General features: G+C 33.7%; 1 protein-coding gene and 1 long non-coding RNA gene across 2 annotated transcripts in view; one reads left to right on the top strand and one right to left on the bottom strand.

Annotated features, from left to right (window-relative positions):
• Positions 1-93: 93 nt before the first annotated feature.
• LOC110447936 (receptor-type tyrosine-protein phosphatase T-like) lies at positions 94-19,618 on the top strand. The gene is made up of 26 exons (XM_021493927.1): positions 94-389; positions 1,092-1,187; positions 3,522-3,617; positions 5,419-5,514; positions 6,512-6,601; positions 7,146-7,241; positions 7,987-8,076; positions 8,386-8,514; positions 9,075-9,186; positions 9,840-9,931; positions 10,054-10,253; positions 10,982-11,069; positions 11,425-11,501; positions 11,984-12,020; positions 12,220-12,317; positions 12,563-12,691; positions 13,041-13,186; positions 13,511-13,646; positions 13,941-14,087; positions 15,280-15,379; positions 15,619-15,692; positions 15,906-16,031; positions 16,273-16,389; positions 16,795-16,952; positions 17,491-17,626; positions 18,002-19,618. The coding sequence occupies exons 1-26, from the start codon at positions 305-307 to the stop codon at positions 18,068-18,070; spliced, it is 2,820 nt and encodes a 939-aa protein (XP_021349602.1). The 5' UTR covers positions 94-304; the 3' UTR covers positions 18,071-19,618.
• Positions 19,619-20,218: 600 nt separating this feature from the next.
• The window catches only part of LOC110447935, a 35,739-nt gene continuing 31,810 nt past the window's right edge, over positions 20,219-24,147 (bottom strand). The window contains exon 3 of the long non-coding RNA XR_002462662.1: positions 20,219-21,316. This is a non-coding gene — a long non-coding RNA (uncharacterized LOC110447935). The remainder of the gene's footprint in view (positions 21,317-24,147) is intronic.

The following is a 24,147-nucleotide window of genomic DNA, read 5'->3' as shown; positions in this document are numbered from 1 at the left end:
CAGGACTAGAGCTTTGATAAATCATTTCTGAAGAAAACAATATCTAGCGGAACTTTTATGAGAAACAAAAATGATGAAATAAACAAAATCAAATCAAAAGCATTGTTCTGAGAGCAAAACAAAACAAGTTCCAGTGGTGCTAGACTTTGGTTAAAATCCTGGACTTCAGAATGATAAACGATCATTCTAATCGATTGAGCTACCTTGTCAACAGAAGTGTCGACAGTTACTTTATATAAATCACAGTTTAGCAGGTACTATAGTGTACGCTTTTATTATCGTTTTGTAAGGATGTCCAATACGGATGTATGGACAAGGCAGTTGTGACCAGCCTTGTCCAGGGAACTGCTATGGAGGAAATTGCAACGCTATTAATGGGTCATGTTTCTGTAAGTTTCTTATACTGTTGTCTTGATATCTATCAAAACAAATCTATCGCAACCTGTCATCAATACAATTTCTAAATAAGTATTTTGTTTTTATATACAGAATATGACTGCTTCTGGTAGATGCAGCGAATATTAATTAGAATTGCATTTAACAATTATATTTAGATATGTAAACCTCTTTAAACAGATTTTGCTATCAATAGATAAATTTCATTATTTTCATGGCGAAGTATTTTATTTTAATTTTATGAAAAAGACAACCGCATATTTTAGTGGAAATTATGTCAATTGATTTATGTATATTAATATAAAGTGTTTTGACAAACGAATGTTGCTATATTTGATAGTTTTAACAGTCCAATCTTCCTGTCTAAAGTGATTGCGGAAGACAATTAATAATGAAGAAAGGATATCGATTTGTGTGTTTATCTATGTTTGTTCATGATTTCGTGGAACTTAGGTGAGTTAATCAAAACGAAGTAGAACTTTTAAGTGTATGTTTGACATAAATTTAATAATCGCTACAAATCATTCCAATAGAAAGATCAAATTGACAGTAGGGCGTGCACATTGTGCTTAAAACATCAACATAACTGAAACAGATGGATTTACAAATTTACCTTTATGACAAAAAATAATGCTTTAAGATGCTAGCAAGTATACTGGTCACGTCATTATGTCAACTAATGATTTTGATTTCAGATTGTTTTCCAGGGAAATACGGTGACAAGTGTAACAAAGAGTGCACCACTAGCTGCAAAGGCAGTATCTGCGAAAAGGACTCGGGAATATGTACAGGTTAAAACTTAGATAACTGTCATGTACTTGCCAATATATTAGTTGTGTGAAGATTATTTTAGATAAACCATTAAATTTGAAAATAGGAGACATACCAAAACCTTTGCATTATGTAAGCGACAAATAATAAACTTTATGTAAGATTATAGACCTGTTATGTCAGATAATTGAAAATTTGGGTATTTTATGCAAGAAAGAAGATGTCAGTTTCATGCAAGTGGGATACATGTTATACATGTGGCAGTTACTAGAGTAATGTCTGTTGTGTGGACAAATAGGTAGTTTCATGAAGGCTTATGTAAGTTGCACAATTCACAATGTGTGTCAGATAAGGTAAAGATTGAATCGAGTATGTGTTTGATGTACGTCATGTTAGATACGTGGCCAAACTTACGATGTGGTCGCTGAGTGGTAGAACTTTCAGTGTGATCGGTAATCGGGAGATCTTTCGGTGTGGTCAGTAAGTGGTAGAACCTTTGGTATGGTCGGTAAGTAGTAGATCTTTCGGTGTGGTCGGTAAGTGGTAGAACTTCCGATGTTGTCGGTAAGAAGTAGAACCTTTGGTGTGATTGATAAGTGGTAGAACTTTCGATGTGGTCGGTAAGTTGGTCGGTGAGTGGTAAAACTTTTGGTATGGTCGATAAGTGGTAAATCTTTCGGTGTGGTCGGTAATCGGTATAACTTTCGGTGTTGTCGTTAGGTGGTAGAACTTCCAATGTTATCGGTAAGTAGTAGAACTTTCGGTGTGGTTGGTAAGTGGTAGAACTGTCGGTGTGGTCGGTAAGTGGTAGAACTTTCGCTGGGTCGGTAAGTGGTAGAACTTCCGATGTTGTCGGTTAGTGGTAGAACTTTCGGTGTGGTCGGTAAGTGGTAGATTTTTCGATGTGGTCAGTAAGTGGTAGAACATTTGATGTGGTCAGTAATTTGTAGAACATTCGGTGTGGTCGGTTAGTGGTAGAACCTTTGGTATGGTCGGTAAGTAGTAGATCTTTCGGTGTGGTCAATAAATGGTGGAACTTCCGATGTTGTCGGTAAGTGGTAGAACCTTTGGTATGGTCGGTAAGTGGTAGAACTTCCGATGTTGTGGGTAAGTGGTAGAACTTTCGGTGTGGTCGGTAAGTGGTAGAACCTTTGGTATGGTCGATAACTGGTAGATCTTTCGATGTGGTCGGTAAGTGGTAGAACTTCCTGTGTGATCGGTAAGTGGTAGAACTTCCGATGTTGTCGGTAAGTGGTAGAACTTTCGGTATGGTCGGTAAGTGGTAGAACTTTTGGTGTGGTCAGAAAATGATAGAACTTTTGGTGTTGTCGCTAGGTGGTAAACTTTCGATGTTGTCGATAAGTAGTAGAACTTTCTATGTGGTCGGTAAGTGGTAGAAATTTTGGTATGGTCGATAAGTGGTAGATCTTTCGGTGAGGTCGGTAAGTGGTAGAACTTGGGGTGTGGTCGGTAAGTGGTAGAACTGTCGGTGTGATCGATAGGTGGTAAAACCTCCGATGTTGTCGGTAAGTGGTAGAACTGACGGTATGGACCGGTCCGTAAGTGGAAGAACTAACCTCGGTGTGTGACAGGAAAGAGACATCGCAAAATGTTAGACGTTGGTCAGCTAAGATGCGTGGCAAAACTTACGATGTGGTCGGAATGTGGCAGAAGCTTTGGTGTGGTCGTAAGTAGTAGAAGTTTGGGTGTGGTCGTATGTAGTGGAAGTTTCGGTGTGGTCGGTAAGATAAGTGGCAGAACTTAAGATGTGTTTTAGATGTGGTCGGAAAGAGACAAAACTTTATAAGTGTTAAAAATGATAGATCGTTTGATTTGTGAAGGGAAAGATGAGTGGCAAAATTAATAGGACAACCATGCGGCCATGAATTAGAATTGTTTTGATTTGTTTTATCTAATCCATACAAACTCATCCTTAGCTCCATACACACACTGATGAAACAAAAAAGAGGACAGGGAACGCATAATTCTTTTTCGAGTTTAATGTGGATTGTTTTACTTATAAATACAAACTAATCTATATTTCAACGTAAACTCATCAAGCCAAAGACGTAGACATGAACGGAATCATTAACTTACAGTGGATACGGTATGACTAATCTATACAAACGTATCATAAGATCCGTGTCAGCTTACCAATCCAAAGAAGAAAACCAAGTTGTTAGTATGAGGGGAAAATGATAAAAACAATTTTTTCAAATACAATGTTTATGTATACACATTCTATGATAAAAGCATATAGCGGTTCATTACATTTATTTAATTTATTATTTCATTTTGTATGAATTTTGTCATGAAAATATCTTTTCTATCAAATCTTATGCTTATCATTTCAGAATGCAATCAAACAAAATATGGAGATTTCTGTAAGCAAGATTGCTCTAGGAATTGTAACGACAGCAAGTGTTACCAACATACTGGCTATTGTAAAGGTACTTATAGATTATCGATTTAAACGCAGTTTGATGTTATGTCACTTCAATGGTTCATGCTTCATCTACTACTAAGTCATTCTTAAAACGAATATATATGCTGGATAATCTATTTTATATATAAAGATTGTGAACGAAATAAACAATTTTCAAAATGCTCACCTGGTCGTAGCAAGAACACAAAAAAAACAGACTTGATAAATATCATATATAAATCCTTTGTCAAAGAATGATAAAAATAAACATCTCACGTCAGTATTGAAATAATGTTTATGATATCTAGGATGGATATGTAGGAGGATAAATATAATCTTGCATGTTGTGCGTGGACGGGGAAATCTTAACCCGAGGACAAGAGTTTGTTCGCCCAGCGCTACGGCGGGCTGATCAGCCAAACTCTAACCCGAGGGTTGAGATTTCACTGCCTACGGTCCACACCTATTGTTAATTTGTTTCAGTACTCGAAATAAACATGCATGTGTCATTACTCTTTACGTAATCATATGATTGTATTCCATGAAAAGCGTGCATGAATACAACCATGTTAATTCATAGGGGTGATGAACTCTGAACATAAAATACGAAATCTAATTAAAGCACAAAGTTAACAAAAGATTTATTCAATAGCCAACAACTGCATTAATATATTTTATAATAAAAAGAAAAAGAATTCATTTACCACAGTCGACAAAACATAAATATTTCCAACGCCGACGCCATGACATCATATCGGGTGTAAGCTATATTTTCATAGGGAAAGACGTATTTATCTTTTCACAGAGGAATTCCTGTATATCAAGGGCAAATTTGGGAGATTAATAGAATATGTAAGCCCCTTTGGGTGAAATAGGTAAACCTCAACCCGCGAGGGAGACTCTTAATTGCCAAATACAAGGCTTTCCCAAGTGTTTGGCACCTTAAGAATCTTTTCCCGGTAGTTGAGATTCCTAATCTTACCTCAAGGGGATTCTTTCTCTCTTTCCCTATTCAGCCATTGTGTATCATAGTATAATGTAATGGCAACGCTACAGGCTTAATGCATGGTTGACGTGACGTCATTGAATTGTTGACGTGTCGTCATACAATTGCTATGAATAGGAGAATTCCCCGTGTTAACATTTAAGTGAGACAAGGATATCTCACACCAGGAAAAAGTGTTGATACATCTGACAAGGATGAGAGGAAAAGACCTACATATTTGGAATTGGCAAATTTACGGTTGTCGGCAAGTGTAACACAGTGATTTCTTAAAATTGCAACTTAGCTATATTATAATAACTATGTTATTTTTTCGTAATAAAGAAAAAGACAAATCTAAATGGCAATTGCACTGTACGAGATGTTTCAAATTATGACATAGAGATATTTTCACGAATCGCTCACCACTTTTAAAAAACGATACGAGTAGACAGATAATTGAAAATTATCTGCTTGTTATTTAGTAAAAAACATATGCAGTAAATATCGGTGAAAAGGCAATCATATCCGCTCTTTATTTACGTATGCGTTACATGTTCACTATATCAACAAATCTAACCATGCTGCAGTCATAACATTATGAACGATGTTTTTGCGTGTCTGATTTAATAATTCATTTCCCTCGTTTTTTCAAACAAAAAAAACCACATCAGGGAAACTGTTTCCAATTGTCTGTAGTTCTGTCACTAATTCTGTCAGAGCGATAATATTCGGTTTTCAAAGCGTTAACTATTTTACAGAGATTGCTTTATACAGGTTTTTGCATTTCTTTTCAAACATGTCGCTGATGATGTACTTAAACATTTACCTTATGTTTTTACAGGATGTATTCCTGGAAGGTCCGGTGACAGGTGTGAACGTCATTGCTCTGGTAACTGTAAAAACATGACATGTCTACAGGACAGTGGAAACTGTATAGGTGAGAAGCATTTACTGGCCTTTCCAAATTATTGATACATTTGTTAGCATTACAGATTCACTCATTTGATGATCCCGCAATGTTATAGTTGCAGCATCACATCCCTCATCAATAACTAATACTTCCTGAATTTCACCAGGACGTCGTTTTTTTCCCCGATCGTACGCTTTTTAAAGAACTATTTACATTTGAGTACTTGGTAACTAGTTTGTGTATCAACACCACACATTACACATAATATGTTGATGTGATAATACCAAGTTGTACATGCACACTTACAATGTTAATGCATTGACACTACAAGATACACGTAACATATGTATGCATTGACACTACAAGGTACACATAATATAATTAAGTTTCGACACTAGGCAGTTAATGCATCGATATCACACTATAAACATAATTTGTCTGTGTAACAACTCCAGACGGTTCACATAATAGCTACCGTTGTAGACACATTGTGATTCACATAAACACAATATGCTAATGTATCGATACTGCACGGTAGATAAACTATATGTCTATGCAACAAAACTAAACAGATTCTCCAGATGACCGCCAGTGGCAATCATGTACTTTTGTACGTAAGTATCCGTATAGAAGTTTTCTTGAGAAAATCTTTTTGGATGCTTTTATATAGATGAAGCTCCCTGCAAATACCTATCCATTTTGATTTTGACCCATATCTGAAATTAAGCATGGCCATCAGTGGCAAAATTGAATATTTCGACATCTAAAGTGATTTTCAAGCGATAAGACAAAACAAAAATAGTATACCAAATGGTTAACTAAAGCATAATTCAATAAGACTAGAGCAAAATATGTACAAAGGAAAGATTTATTAGGAGACCCTTGAAAACGTACGAGGAGAAGTAGAACTGATGTGTATGAATGGCATACGTATTCTGCCTCATTGACGACATCAACTAATTATACTTTGGCAAACTATGTATTAGTAAGGGTTTATCAGTATAACGGTGTGTATTATTTTTAGGATGTGTTCAAGGAAAACAAGGTGTACAGTGCGCTGAAGATTGTCCAAGCGACTGTTTGACATGCGTGCAAGATGATGGAAAATGTACAGGTAAATGCACGTCCATTACATTGTGGCATACATCACATTTGGTTGTTGAGGATAGACTCATTTCGTGTATCCCGAATGTGTTATATTCAACAGGCATATACATTTTCGGAACTCGTTTTCATGAAAATGTTTTCAAGCTCAAACCAAAATTCTGTGGTAAGTCAACATTTTATATGAGATTGAATAATCGAATCTTGAGTTTCAAGTTTACCCACTAAAATAAAATTCCATAGCATCGTGTTTAATTATTGAGAAAACGTCATTATCGTGATCATCGAAAACTAATTGCAATCGTGTATATTTTTTTTTAGAGTTAGCTAAATACATTGTATAGTTATGAATTATTGCATCAGCAAATTGATTACAACTTTAAGTTTCCCTTTCTTTTCGACGTTGGCTTCCATTCTTGTCAGTTTCAAAAAGTTGTCTCACTTCTGCAGGACACCGATGATATAAGAAACAAATCCGATCTTTTTATTTGGTTGAATTACATGTGTAATGTGCATTCATCCCTTATGCTATTTATTGAACGCTGTTTCTTTAGAATGTGTTCGTGGTAAATATGGTTCAAATTGTGAACTGGATTGCAATGACAACTGTAAAGATAACATTTGCACAAAAGACGATGGCAACTGTCTTGGTAAGTAAAAGTTCTAATTTTCTTGCGAACTAAAACCAAAACATAGAATCACTAATACAGTTTTTTTATTGTCGTATTCGTGAACAATACCTTATATTTCGACGTCCAATAATATGGGAATCATAACTTCAAAAAGGTAAATGTACTCATTTAGCGGTAAACTTCTTTAACTGCTTTTCGTGCTAATTCTGAAAAACACCATTACATTTTAGAATTGTTATAATTTGTGTGGAATATTTCTGTTCATTTTATGCCCTTTCCTACAGTTTTCTCGTTAACCGTTAATTTCATTGATTCTTAAGAAGTACATATATGTATATGTATGTGTGATTGTTTTGGTATTTGTATATACTTATGACCATGTTTCTACACAACGATCTTTTGATCAAACCTCATTTTTTCAGAAACTACAAAACGTTTTTCAAATAACATGTACAGAAATTGTCAAAGTTGAGACTGTTCTTTATACACGATTACAAAACTGCCCCCGAACTTCCATATTTCGAGGAAAGGGAGTATCTCATATAAGTGCCAAGATGTAATACCTTAGAATAATTTACTAATATGGACATGTGGCTTGATCAGTGAAACTAATATGCGCTATGTAAAACGAAGCAAAGAACGAACAAACTTATGACTTAATGAATCGTTCATTGTTTTGAAAATTTCTTTTGATTGAAGCCTGATTTAGTTACATCACTTTCATGTGACATGTACTCGAAAAAAATAACCTTTCAATTCAAAGAATGTCAGCATGGATATCACGGCGTGGACTGCACACTAGAATGCGAATCCGACTGCAAAATTTGCCAACGGGAAGACGGTGATTGTACAGGTAATCAAGTGAAATTCACACACAAAAATTGATTCAAACGGTAGCATCCAATTATCAATATTTATATAGTTTTAAAGAAGGAAAGTCCAATGTAAGTATTTACTAAATTTTGTTTTATTGGTTTTACACAGTTTCTGCATGTTGTAGTAAAACACCGACTTTGTCTTTGCATATTGACGATGTACAAAAATATTAGCTCGCTTGTTGCTCATATATCTTCCAGATGCTGCCGATCAGTTTGCAGAATTTACACCATACGTTTGTGATTTGTATTATGTGTTAAAGATTATATACATGTTACAACAACAGAATGCTTGGATGGTTTATATGGTGGAAACTGCAGTCTGTCTTGTGTCAAGTGTGATCGGTGTTCTAGGGACACTGGAAAGTGCCTCACTACCTGCATGCCTGGATACGAAGGAGACTTTTGTCAAATGAGTAAGATGCTATTTCGCAGGTAACACCTGAACAAAACATGGGTTATACAGGCACAACAAATACTATACATTAGGGCCCAGATGATATCTGCATGATTAATTTAATGAAAATTTCCAAACGACACATTTTGAGAACTATCTAAGAGTTTAAATATATTTAAGATTTTCTTTTCTACAGATGATCGTTGTGTATTCATATACTTGTAATTTTAGTTTAGATTTTAATATAATATCATCAAAAATAAATAAGTTTAAGTTTTCTTTAGAATTTTCTCTAAGCTGTGAACAACAGGGCTGTTTTCGCCGTAATGGATAAAATGACAGAATTAACCACCGGTTGATAAATAGCACGAGATACTTCAATTATAACAATACATTGTATATATCTATTTGTTGTGGCTTTGTAATGAAGCAAATATAACGATATGATCACGGTTTTAAATTATGCGACCAGTATATTCAACTTTACTTCAAGATAACTGCATTATTACTATGTGGATCTTCCAGAAAAGCTATTACAGAAACAACCGAAAGTACAATGTAGCGTGTTTTGCTTTGAAGGCATAAAATCGCCCCCACAGGATGATTCTACTGGGACGACAGTTGGCATTGTTGTTGGATTGCTTCTCTTGGTATCTATTATAACAATTAGCGTTGTGTTCTTCATTAGGAGGTATGTATGTTTATTAATTCTTGAAAGAGGGGTAACTTTCCTGTTTATTAACTTACAGAGTAATTGTATTACCATGTATAATAACATACTACTTGCATATGTTCATGTCTCGTGTCGTCTAGGCAGGTTATGGAAAACGATAAAAGTGTGGAATTTTCATGTGTAAAAAAAAAGAGTTTTATATAGATGTCGTTCTTCGTTTGTAACAGCGTGTAAGTCATTGGATCCTTTAATGTCTATGTCCGGCGTAAAATTGAAGCTTCCGTTTACACTGAAACCTATATTCAAATTGTTAAACCACATTTCCACTGTAAACTTACATTAACAAACCTTTAATTTTGAAAGCTTATATTTAGACTGTGTGTCTACATTTCACTTTGAACTTATTTTTACACTGAAAATCTACATTTCCACTTTAACATATACTAGCAATGCAAACCTTTATTACATTACTGACCTTAGTTTTGAAAACCTTTATTAACACTGTATGCCGTTCACTTCTTACCTACATTTTCACTGTAAACGTACATTAAACTGTAAACCTGCATTAAATTGAATTACGACAAAGCCATGTTTTCCAGCTGCTCCTTAATCCAGACACTTTGTCGGGTAACTTAAGTAGCTGGATTATAAGGTCTGGCTATGCATTTTAGGGGCAGACAGAACTCTTCGAAGGAAGAAGATTCATTGGATGACTTCGGCAGGCGGGAGGTGTCTCGATCATCACGGCTCAACACTGGCTATGGTAATTTCATAATATAAGACGAGCTATTCTTTCAACTGCAAGCTTAAGCTTGATCCTTTTTTGCGGGAGGGGGGAGGGGATACTTTTTTTATTCGGTCATTACAATTTGTATTTCATTTTAGAGTCAGATGAACGAACGTCAGAACCATTAGCGAAACTCGATAACGTTTACGTCAATTCCGGAAATGTAAACAAAACAGTAGACCCATACGAAGAGGTTTACTGTAATTCTGGTTCTGAGGGTATCGCTATTAGTGACCTGACATCGTTGGTGAAAACAAAGATGTTAAACAAAGCAAAAGCGTTTGAAGAGGAATACAAGGTAGATATTATGTACCAAGTTCTTTGTTAAATCGATTTATACACGATATAACCACACACGTTTTCTAATCAAAACGAGTAAATAAGTCAACTTTTAATTATGCAATGTTAGTTTAATAAAGGTAAGCCTAGCAGTATATTTTAATTTTATAAATGTTGATAATATCGATATATTTTTAGAAAATATCACACGCGTCTTTACTTATCCTCGTATCTCTGTACCAATGGATTATGCCATGACTAAATTGAAGGTGTGTAATTAGCGATAAAACATTTTCATGTATAACAACCTGACCAATCGCTATACTGATACCTGTCCTTTGATGATTACAGTGAAGTGACACTCGACTACAAATCATGTCAATTTAACCGTTATGCTGCCATGTGATTCTTTTGATGCGTATAAAGGTTTAACTGGTCAATTTGTATCATCCGCAAGGAAGCGCGTACATAACCTTCAATTTTGTCATGACATATTTCAGGGTGACAAAATATCTGGAATTTCAAGGTGGTCCGTATCTGCTCTCGTAGATAATCTGATTTTTTATTATAGTATGACTACAATTAAGGTATACATATATATAACCTCTAATTATACGTCTTAGTCACTTCTGTAGGTCATACGTTGCTATGTTATTGCATAGGTATCTATCTCCACAAGTTTATAAAAAAAAATAAAAAAATCTATGAAGTTAACAGTTATATATTTCCATTGCATGTTTTGTACAGTCGCTACCATCAGGGGATTTGTATGAACATAAAGTTGGGATGATGACCGAAAACAAACTAAAAAACAGATTTAAGACCACGTTTCCATGTAAGTAGCACTCCAGACCCACACCATTTCATACAAACTCCTATATTATCATACTTTGGCTATTTAACCGCCTGTTCTGATTCGATTGAGCTGATACAACCACGTGATATTTGATCGTCGTGTTTTTCTTGTTCTCGAGTTTCGCGGTCATGATTACCTCATTTTCAACCTCCCTAAGACTACATAGTAAGAAGTATCGCCTTGTATGTCCAAGTAAGTGAAATAGAGGACAACAATGGTAAGTACACCGGATAATATTGGCTGTCCTGCGATAATTTCGTTTTGATTTAATGCATTATTTAGTGGCCTTACAGTGTTAAATATGTCACACTATCCATTTTGTTATATTTTACAGATGACCATTCACGAGTAGTCCTTGACAAACAGGACAAAGATCCACACTCGGACTACATTAATGCAAGCTATATCGATGTTTGTGATTTTATTTTTTATTATACTTCTTTATTTCTTTATTCATTTTATGAACTATATATTTTCATTGTCACAAACCTTAGTTCCGTGCTCGGAATATCCATAATTGTGTCACCAGAAATATTACAGATTGCAAAGTATTTCACTTTTGAATGTTCCCAGCATTTTTAGTTATCCTACTTGACTTTGTATTATTCTGTCTTCATTTTTTATGTATCGGATAGGATTTTAAATTTCGGAAAACGTGTACCTAATAATATATTATTTTAAATCTATACTACCTGTATCTACATGTCATTTACAGTTGATTTATAGCAATGCCAATGTAAAATAAGTTAGCATTGTAAAATATACAGATACCATCAGTTTAAGGCTGCAGATGTTTAATCATCTAACTGTTCGGATGAAGAAACCAAAATATGGGTTACGAAATGACATCATAAGATGATAGTTCGTACACGTACAGTTCATTTACTTTTCAGAGTGTCACGCTACCTGCTGAGTATATAGCAACACAAGGTAAACTGAATTATGATTCCACGCATTAATAATTGAAGAATTATTTTCAAAGATCAGCAGTGTTCCATTACCAAAAATGCATCGTCCTTATACAACAAAAGTGTTTCATTACAAATAATGAATTGTTTAAATACAAAAAAATATTGTATTTTGACATTAATCCAAAACAGTTGTTTTCTAAATTATCTCACCTTTACAGGACCAACAAACAAAACCGTAGATGATCTGTGGCGTATGATCTGGCAACTGAAATCTGGCAAAATCATAATGCTTACTAATCTGTCTGAGGGACCAAAGGTAAAAAGCATGGCGATGAGCTTTCAAAATTTGTTCTGAATCTTGTAAATAGTCTACAATCAAAACCTTCCACACGGTAATAGCCAAGCTAGTTTAAAACAACGATTAATATCGCATTAATATCAAAGCAATACGATAAGCTTCAAAAGTATACTGGACATTCTTAGTGATTAGTTGCATGTGATTTCACATATCCATTGTTATCACGCTACAGTCGTGCTTAAAAAAATATATTTCAATGTCAGAAAAAGTGTGTGAAATACTGGCCTGACGAAGGACAACCGATGTCTACAAAACATTTTGAGATCGTCCTAGACAGAGAAAGGGTCTACGCCTTCTATGTCATCCGGGATATCATTCTCACAGAAAAGAAGGTAATTTTAGTACGAGGTTTTCTTACCAAGACTTATCAGAACACGATTAGAGCATACACTCATTCAATCGTATTCCATTTTATCATGTTTGTTTATTAGATGAACATTTGATGTATGACCCCAACATTTAACGTTTTCCTATTATGAATAACAAAAAAGACCCTTAATTATAGCCTATCATGTAAAACAAAGCAAAAGAAAATTAATTTAGAACAATTAATACAGGAAGAAATATTATTTATATCTGCCTTTCTAAAAGTCCTTCGTTTCAATCATCCTAGTATAAAGGAGCTAATGAATTAACGTCGCATGTTCAAATTTCATTATATAAAAATAACGATATTTTCAGACCAAATCAGTGCGACAAGTACACCAGTTTCACTACACAACGTGGCCAGACCACGGAACCCCAAACCCCAACGAACTTATCGTGTTCCATCGCCGAGTGAAGCTTTACAAGAATTCCTTACCAGGAAAGATGGTTGTCCATTGCAGGTGCATTTGTTTATTTTGCTTTGGCCGTAGGATTTTTCTTGAAAAGGGAATTCTGGTTTGTTTCACAGTAACTTGCAACAACTAATCGATTTTCTATAATCATTTACAAACGATTTGAATTTGCACTGTCGTCTTTCATTGTGGTCGAAGTGTAAAATAAGTTCGTTCCATTTTTTGTTAGCGGATAATCGTTCTTGAATTATCAATTACTCACATTGATTGGCACGGGTATCACTAAAAAAGGATATACACTATAGCGTATTTAGCAATATATACTCTTTTTATATAGTTCTAGTATCCTAACTGTGATTTTTTTACTTACAGTGCCGGTATCGGGCGAACAGGAACGTTCATAGCGCTGGATGCTTTGTTGGATTACGGCAAAGAATCTGGAATGGTCGACATCATAGGTTACATTAGAACCATGAGGAAGGACAGGGTCAATATGGTTCAAACCATTGTAAGTCGTAAAAATTACAAAAAAATACCAATTCATTTTTGTGCACATTAATAATTGATATAAGGCAATGAATTAACATTTTTTTCTTATATATACAGAAGCTTTTTCAAATTCAGAATCATCGGTGATCTCTTAATCTCGGATACACTCGAACCACAATTAATATGATCGTTCGATTATTTAAATTAACTAAACTAAGATTGGGAAGAAAATAAAATAACGAAAATGCAGATAATCCTTTTTTATAAGTGACGAATGGTTCGAAGTTGTATTCAATTCCATTGTTGCATTTAGGATCAGTATATTGCTCTGCACAACATCCTGATTGAGGCGTTTGACATGCCAGACACCCTTATACCCAGAGTGGAATACCATGCAGCACTGAACAGACTGTCGGATGATGTCCCAGTTAACCAAACGAAATTATGGCAGGAACATCAGGTAACATTTTCATTTTAATCAAACATCTGAGTTGTAGATATTGGACATTTTAAAGAAAAAGGGCCCAACAAGTTAAACTATATAATTACGATTCTTACTACTGTCAATATTTGCTTAAGTCAATTTCAAAAGGAGTATTCTATGTAAATCAAATGTTGCAATATATTCTACAGCATTTCAAATTTAAATGTTTGGAAATATAAATTTAGCAAAACACTTGGGGTCGAATTCGGAGTTCTTTACAGTGCTAAACCTACACTTTACCAATGTTGCCATACAGAAGCACATCATCATGACCGGGTCAGAACAGTAACTCTAAGCAAGAAAAGCTCCCAAGTAATGCTTCATTTTCTATATAGAGGGGAGGCTACTCCGGGTAAATAAAATCGGAATAGAACCCTCCCCACAATTATAAATAATGCAGTGGTACCCTTTCCTCTGATCAAATAATAATATTTCAGAATGTTATATTTTAATGTTTATCTTTATGTCTATTATACATCCATTTGCTAATTGTATACCAAAGACACCCTGTGTTATGCGCTGTGTGTTGAATTGCAAGCATTGTTCTGACTTATTAGCCCTTTTGCAATAAAATAGAGTTATTTTGTATATACACTTTCTCGTAAATGAATATCACCTCGAAAATGTGATCACTGTAAAAGGCAGCTTCTCCACTACGCTACCGGTAAAGATATTTTTTATATAAATACGTTTGTGCAACATGCCTGGGAGTATTTCTAAAACTTAGTCTAACTCCCAAACAGGCCAGCGATCTTAATTTGCTTTGTATGAATACAGAGCAAAATATCAATTTTAGAGGAAGATAACTTTACAATGCCCGCATATATTAGACAAGTGTTAAAACTCTCTACTTTAAAAAGACTTTTTAATATTGAAATATTATACTGATATGAACATGTACCCTTTTTTCTCTTAACATCTTTTATTTATAAAATTGGAAAATAAATAACTGACACGTCTTTTTATGCTTAAATAAACCAGCTATTTGGTAAGTGTTGCACAAAGTATGTCCCTACCCCTCCTTCGCCAAATGTGAAGTAAAACACCACAAAATCAACAAACATAGACAAGATTGGAACTCAAAGTTAATCGAATAAAGGCAAGTATGTTTGCCTCGCATGGTATATCTTATTGTATAATTAACGTGAAACAAATCTGACGTTTTTAGTTGTTGCAAACTATGAAGCCAACATATACCAAAGTCGACTATAAAGCAGCACTCCTTCCCGTCAACCGCAACAAAAACAAGGATCCGAATGTCTTAGCAGGTAAGCTGTTTATACAGTTGTATAAATATTCAATAAATGATTTACCTACATCGCACGTTACGTTTATAACATGAAAACATTTGATTACATTACTTTTTTTTTTTATCTATGTATTAATGATATCATTTATTTTTATCCTTTATTTATTTATTTTTCATTATTTATTTATTTCCTATCTTATTATTTATGTAATTGACTTATTTATTGATTGATATTTATGTATATCATTTTGTTTACAGTTGACAAATTCAGAGCATACCTGACGTCATCATTATCCGACAGAACCGATTATATCAACGCTGTGGCTGTTCCTGTAAATATTTGTTATTCTTGCCTTTTCAAATCGCCAGTGTTTTTAACAACAAAAGATGTGGACAACAATAATAAAACAACATGACTTTTTATACAAGACCACGTATCAATTAGGATAATAGAAATTTATTATGAATATGTCGTCTCATTTTGAAATATACCATGATAATCTGTTGCTGATGATAACTCAAATACTTAAAAATGTCTTTATCAGTCTTACACGTCTCGAACCGGTTACATCATTACCCAGAGTCCTGTAGATGACACCATCGTCGATGTTTTGACAATGATAATGGACAACCAATGTGATACCATTGTTATCATTGAAAAAGACCCCATCGTAAGTGTACGAGCTTGAAATCTTATTGAAAGTATAACAAAATGATATCCTATATATATTCCTGATATCGATATAAAAAGTATTTCACAATTGCGTTACATTTTATAACAGAAGTAAATCTTCTTTCAATATTACATTATGTAGTATACATCGTTGAAAAGATCGACATACACATTTTAATTATATTAAGTAATGTTAATAATTGAGCTGTAATTTTGTAAATCAACTGATTATTTCATAGAAATGGTTGCCAGAAGAAGGAAAAGATAGCTCAATTGGAAAATTCACACTGAAACATTTAGGAGGCTCTTCAAATCTGGTCCATATTGATTTGATAGAAATTGCGATCTCAAATCAGGTAGGACTTGAAAGCGAGCATTGTGGAGATTATTTGATAATTAAAATATAACTTTTTAAAGTGTTCATGAATATAGTCAGGTCCATGTGAAACCACCCATGTAAACTTTATCATGTTCGGTGGTATTACCTCTCTGTTAGCGCTATTTGCTTCGTTAGTATTACATCAGTATTCTGAAAGCACATATTTGTTGGAGTAAATGTGATAAAAAAAATATGTTTGAATATCACTGTTACCGGAAATGCAGTCTGATAATATCTGCATCCAAAAAAGCTGAAAATAGACATTTTTGTATGTTATTTAATTGATTTGTTAATGCCTAATCAGTGAGATACTGTTTAAATCCCTTCACTAAAAGTATGTCTTTTGAATGAATGTTTTAATGACGCAACAATATGATTCCAGAGTCATAAATATGACACCAATGTTCGAGTGTTTCGAATGACTGGTTGGGAAAGAGACGTATCAGATCCGCCAAATTCATCGGCAGTTCTTCAGCTTCTAGAACTTGTAGACAGCAGACGGAAGTCACATGACTCGAAAACGACTGTAGTCATGTGCCGGTATGTAGCGACGGTCACACAAAATGTCCATTACTCCAAATGACACAGTTGTTCTGACTCAAACAAGCATTGCTCTTTCCGCTTTCGCCTCTACCTTTTTGTTTCTTTAATATCCATTTCAACAATTTTATCAGTAAACATTCTTCAAAATATACATCAGTGAATTTAAATTAAACAAATATAAATTAAGAAAAACTGATGTATACTCAGTTGTCTCGTACTGGACATTATACACTTAAACAACAAATGGCAACACGTTAATCGTTTATACATCAGGACACACGAATAATAGTCAATATAAGCAATAAAAATTGTAAGATGGGAAACAAAATTTACTATGTCATAACTTTATCATAACAAAATATTCTTAAAACTTTTTATGATAATACAAATGTCAGAAAAAAAGCTTTCATATAAGAATGAGCTTTGTATGGAATGCAATATTTTTTTTTTCAATTAAATAAACACATCTTTCGTTTTTGTAACATTAAGTATGTTTCGGTGAAGATAAATGTCATCAATATTTTACATATTTCAGGGACGGATATACACAGAGTGGGCTTTTCTGCTGTGTCAGCAATGCTAGAGACCAGATGAAGATTGACGAGGAAGTCGATATGTTTCAGATTTCTCGACAGGTTCTTGTCAGACGTCCGGAATGCATCACAAGTGTTGTGAGTACAAAGCATGTAAATTCGATGTATGCCATTATTTTGTATTTCAAATTAGTCAGAAGTCCCTCGATAAGCTACTGGTTTCAAACGTTTAATTTTTCAAACGATAAGTATATGCCAATACATTATGTACAAATACAATGATAGATATATATAAACTACCTTTAAGTATTACTTAAATGCAGCGAGACTGCAGGAGTTTTCTTTTCCTGAAATGATTGAATAATTGTTTTCGTAACAATAAGCAATTCATTTACACGAATCCCTATCAAGCGTTATCGGAAATATTTTTATTTTGAAATTATATATATATATATATATTGTTGATATCGATGGCATTAAGTAAAATATATTTATTAATAAAATGATTTGTAGGACCAGTACAAGTGTTGTTACAACCTGGTCAAAGAGTACTTGGACACCACAGACGTGTATGTCAACTGACAGAGGACTAATACCAGTATAATACTAACTGATCAGTGACTATCTGGAACGCAGAAGTGTAAATGTCATACAAACTTATCAAGAATTAAAAGGAGAGTGCATTTATTGGTTTTGCTTGTTTCCCCAAATCCTTTTGTGTCCGAAAAAACCCCGTTGATATTGATTTAAACATATTATTTTATTTGTCATTCAACAAAAAGGATTAGGCACACGTTATCTCAACTTAGAAACGCCCTCTCTGTTGATATCCATATGGATTAAAACTGTAGGAGTAAACCAGTACTATTAACACGTGTTTAAGACTTACATAGACAAAGTTCCAACACCAGTAGGGCTGCTGAAGAAGATTTATAGTATTTAATGTGTACATGCTGTACAGTTCAGATAGAGGTAAAACCTAGTACACATAGTTGTTGAAGTAGATCTGTCTGTATCTTCATGCAACTGATACAGTTGACGACCTGTGTTATTGGTTTGGTGGCGTATTCTTACGTTTTCGCTGATCCTTAAACACAAGACAATTATTAAAAGTACTGAATTTCAGCGGAATCCCGTCTTAGAAGATTTCTAGGGATTGGTAAACTATAGTTCAACTTTGTACAATGAGCATCCTTGCACAGGAGGAGCTAAATTGGTTCTCTTACGTTCATTAAACAATGCCTTCAAACTTTTCCTCATTTGTGCATAATTGGTTATACCGAGTTACACAACAATGGCACTGTGCACTAATCTTCATTATATAACTATACATATCAAACACACATTGTATATTACAAATGTACACTCATAAATATACATCTACCGGTAAGCTTTGAAATAGATCAAATTTTTTTTCACGCATGTGTTAGCTGTTATCTGCGCGAAACTTTCTCTTGCCTAATCCAATAAACGATATACTATTTTTTTCCAATAATTAATTGATTTCAAATAAAGCACTAACCGTATTTTACGATAAATTTAATCATATTATTGTACAAAATAACATTGCTGTACTTTGTATCAGAAAGTATGAATAACCTAGTATGATACATAAATACTTAGGAGCGGAGTAAGAACGTGTCTGCACCTTTTTGTCCTTAAATTGAATTTTAGATTTTCTGTCAAATGTTCACAAGTTGTTTGGTGATTGTTACCGCTGTTGACCTGTTTATACACAAATACCATCACAAATTTCATGGTGCGTAATCATACAGACAGTGTTACTTTTCATTGTAACCTTTTCTACCCTGGTTATATATACCGACATATTGATTTTGCTGCATTTTTTCATTTGTAGCAGATGAACAAACGCTATGTTTTTCTTTCATATATTTTGTGTATGTACAAACTGTAAACAATGTATCCGATATTATCGAATAATTGGAAAACCTCAAACAATGATCAAGGTCTGAAAACCTAACGAGAGCAAATTCGGGAAACCAAATAAAGGGCGAAACAACTACATATGTATACGATGTAGTGTTATTTATTTGTTGTATAATGTACCAATTACCCAATTTTAAAATGTGCAATCACTTGTGTGTATGTTAAAATTTTACTCATGCTGTAGTTCCTTTTTTGTGAATCATTATTTGTGATCTTATAATTTCGTTGGTAGAACTATGTAGCTAAGTCAACATCAAATAGTGTAGGCACGGTAAGTTTCGATTTGTTTTGTTTTTCTATCATTTACGCAAAAATGTTTGAGTAAGATCATACTTATAATCAGCTTTATTCTCTTTGGAAAATAAATGTCAGATACGAAGAAAAACCGTGGAAAATATACTGCAGATGTTGCTGATTTGGCTGCATAGTCACCACATTTGATGCGCTTAAGTTTATCAACAAACATACGTTTTGTTAGAATATCTTGTTCAGCATCACGTATGCATCTCTGGTACCAATGTGATAGTGCAGATGAACTAAGGACCGAACGGACCTCTTATGGTTTGATTTTCGATCAGATCTCCCTTTTTCAGCGATCCATAACTGTGATATGTACAATGTTTTAGCATTGATGAAGTAAAAGTTACTTGTACAGTATTGAAGCATTTTCTCTAGAAAACTTCTTATAAAACAGATAAAATACACATTTTCCCGCAAGATAATTTTATTTGGATTAATATATATATAATTACAATTTATTATAACAAAATGATTTGCTATTTACACTTTGTTTACATCTCAAATGAATTTAAATTATTCTTTGAAATCCATATATTAAGCTAAAGGTTTAATTATAAAGTGTTACGCCCAATTATATAATCTGAAACATTGTTATACCCCCTAGAAAGGCCTATATTGTCATCAGTTGCTGACATCCTCCAAAATATAATGATTTCGGAAATCAAAAAATATAGTTATAATATTTTGTTTTGAGAGTTCTTAAACCGTACCTTATGTGCTAAATACTAATTTATGTCCTTCAAGAAATATTGCATCTACAAAATGATAACGGCTTTCTTGAAATGATTTTAATCTTATTAATACCACTGTCATAGTAACATCCCTTTCGAAGTACAATGTATACAATCTACATGTTTCGACTAACAAAGTCACTTGTTAATGTCAATATCCGTTGATTATTGTTTTTTTTATTAAGTACTGAGAATATCATTTTTAAATATATGAATTAACTATTGAATGTTACTATAGTATGTCCTTAGAAATATTACATCAACGTTTTTTACTAAATGAATCACTGTTACTTCTGATGTTTATCTCTGTTGTCCTTTAGGCCATGTTTGTATACTACAACATGTTATTATTACATGCTTACATCCTATTTGCATTACAGTGACTTCGCTTCACACTACGTAATTTTCTAACATTATTTTGAGTTTTCCATGCATAAACTAATTCACTATCACATGTTAACGTCCTTCCGGAAGTATCGAGACTCTGCTTTGTAAACTAAGTCTAACTCGATAACAGATCGATACAGATGGCAGCCACCAGTGATTTCATCCGTTACCAAATAAAAGGTGAAGGACACACAGTGTATGCCCTCCTGACATTTTAGAGCGCACTCTATAATCCCAGGTAAATAATACATAGCATTGGAATTATGAATAGTTGGGTCAGGACCCATGTTCTCACTCACTAGAATAAATATTGACCACACTATTGAGGGTTCCGTTTGTGAGACGTTCACGACAACAGATGTGGACAGTAAACTTGTAGTGGACGGTGACGTCATATCGCTAACACCTGGTATTTCATTCGTCGACATCGGAGTGGGAGGCATGTCCGTTACTTCATCTTTAGCTGTGGATTAAAAATGACCACTATCAAAAGAATAACTCTTTATAAATACAAAGTATATTTTTTGTCTCCACAATAAATCGATATCTAAAAGACCTGCATTATATTGGAAAATCGGATCCATTGTCTATAATTTCCAAAAAATGTAAAAGTGTTTGTGGAGTAGGTGATCAAACTTAACATTACGGTCTTTAAACCACCGTAGAGATGCAGTTAATCTTGGAGAAAAATATAATGTTTTCTTACCACAAGGGCAATATGTAATGTATTACGTCAAAGTAGAATAATTACATTACAGCAAGGGTGAGTGGCTATTTGTGTCAGTTTTAGCCACCTAGAGTTCAGAGTCATTCCTCTAGCTCATATTTCTAGAGAAACCCTGAGTGAGGTAAATGTGACCAAAAAAACCCAAGAGAGAAACGGGGCGTTTTATAAGCAAAGGATCAGTAGACTTAATACACAATGTTAGGTAGATGAGGTATACTTACTGTTTTTGTAGTCAAATTATTCCTACAGAAAGTATCAGTCGACGTATGGATAATGAACATTCCATAAATATAACATTAGTGTATTTTACCATTTAAAGAAATATCGTAAAAAAGAATCACAAAAAAAACTAATCGGGCCGAAAATGCGGGTTTTAAACTTTTGTGAAAAACTGATGATATGTTACTAGAATGAGTAAATAATTAATTCTTATTCTAAAAAATATGTAAGTATTTGTGTCCGGAAATGCATTATTGTCGGAAAGTAGAACACAATAGAAAGAAAACTCTGTACAGTATGATAGTGGGAGGGTATTAAACAATAGTAGAAAGGTGCTGCAATGTTTACGGCATAAGGAAATTATCCAAGAGTAGTAGGAAGGTTAACTATATTATAGTAGAAAGGTACTGCATGATAGTAAGGAGGTCTTGTTTAATAGTAGAAAGGTACTGCATGCTAGTATGGAGGTCTTATTTAAAAGTAGAAAGGTACTGCATGCCAGTAGGGAGGTATTGTTTAATAGTAGGAAGGTACATTGTATTATAGTAGAAAGTAACTGCATGATAGTAGGGATGTTTTGTTTAATAGTAAGAAGGTACAATATATTATATAATAGCAGAAAGGTGAACTAGTTTTTAGAAGAAAGGTACTACATGATAGTAGGAATGTTTTCTTAAATAGTAAGAAGGTGTAATATATAAAATAATAGCAGGAAGGTGCAATGTATTATAGTAGAAAGGTACTACATGATAGTAGGAATGTTTTCTTAAATAGTAAGAAGGTATAATATATAAAATAATAGCAGGAAGGTGCAATGTATTATAGTAGAAAGGTACTACATGATAGTAGGAATGTTTTCGTAAATAGTAAGAAGGTGTAATATATAAAATAATAGCAGGAAGGTAAAACGTATTACAGTAGAAAGGTACTTCATGATAGTACGAAGGTCTTGCTTAGTAGTAGGAAGGTACAATGTATTGCAGTAGAAAGGTACTACATGATAGTAGGAAGGTAATATTTAGCAGTAGGAGGTCAATGTTTTATAGCATAGCAGGGAGGTGCAATGTTTGTTAAAAGGAAGGTAACACGTGATAATAAGAAGGTTGTGTAGTAGTAGTAGTAGTAGTAGTAGTAGTAGTTGTAGTAGTAGTAGTAGTAGGTGCAATGTATCATGGAATAGCAGCAAGGTGTAATGGATTATAACAGAAAGGTATTACATGATAGTATATAGGAAGGTCTTGTTTAATAGTAGGAATGTGCAATGTATGATAATAGAAAGATTCTACATTGTAGTAGGTAGATGCCATGTTTTATATAATAGCAGGGAGGTGCAATTTATTTTAAAAGGCAGGTAACATGTGATATTAGGAAAGTTTTATTTAGTAGTAGCAATATGTATCGTATTATAAAAGAGCATGAAGGTGCAATTATTTTAGCAGCAAGTCACTTCATGATTCTAAGAAGTATAAGAAACACATCATAGTAGGAAGGTAATACATGATAGTAGGAAGGTATTTCATGAACGTATGAAGGTATAACATGATATGAGGAAGGTATTTAATGATAGTAAGAGGATAGTACATGATAGTAGGAAGGTAAAACATGACAGTAGGAGGATTTAACATGATAGTACGAGGGTTTTATATGATATAAGAAGGTGTAACATTTCATAAAAGTAGGAAGGTATAACACGATAGTAGAAAAGTGTAACATGATAGTAGGAAGGTATAATATGATAATCGGAAGGTATAATATGATGGTAGGAAGGTAATACGTGATAGTAAGAAGGTATTAAATGATTGTAGGAAGATATAACATGATAGTTAGAAGGTATTAAATAATAGTAGGAAGGTATAACATGATAGTAGGAAGGTATTACATGATAGTAAGAAGGTATAACATGAAAATTGGAAGGTATAACGATCGAACATAGGAAGTTAATCCATAATAGTAGAGGGTTATACATGATAAAGGAAGGTATTTCATTATAATAGAAAGGTATAACATGATAGTAGAAAGATATAACAATACATAATAGGAAGGTAATACATAATAGAAGGAGGGTATACGTATTACATGGTAATAGGAAGGTATTACATGATAGTAGAAATTCATAACATGATAGTAGGAAGGTACAACATGATAGTAGGGATGTATTTCATGATATTATGAAGGTATAGCGATAGATAATAGAAAGGTTATACATAATAATAGGACGGTAAACATGATAAGGGAAGGTATTACATGGTTTAACATGATAGTAGGAACGTATAACAATAAATTATAGGAAAAATACATAATAGTAAGAGGGTATAACATGATAGTAGGAAGGTATAACATGAAAATAG

This window comes from Mizuhopecten yessoensis, unplaced genomic scaffold (assembly GCF_002113885.1).
Source record: "Mizuhopecten yessoensis strain PY_sf001 unplaced genomic scaffold, ASM211388v2 scaffold3685, whole genome shotgun sequence".
Lineage (NCBI taxonomy): Eukaryota > Metazoa > Mollusca > Bivalvia > Pectinida > Pectinidae > Mizuhopecten > Mizuhopecten yessoensis.
Note: the sequence above shows the minus strand (reverse complement) of the source record. Positions and strands in the feature narration are given on the sequence as shown.

Excerpts from the sequence above, each read along its gene's own strand:
- LOC110447936 (XM_021493927.1), top strand. The coding sequence starts at position 305 with ATGTATGGACAAGGCAGTTGTGACCAGCCTTGTCCAGGGAACTGCTAT. Across the intron at positions 1,188-3,521 it reads GGACTCGGGAATATGTACAG|AATGCAATCAAACAAAATAT; the intron begins GTTAAAACTTAG and ends TTATCATTTCAG. Across the intron at positions 7,242-7,986 it reads AGACGATGGCAACTGTCTTG|AATGTCAGCATGGATATCAC; the intron begins GTAAGTAAAAGT and ends TTCAATTCAAAG.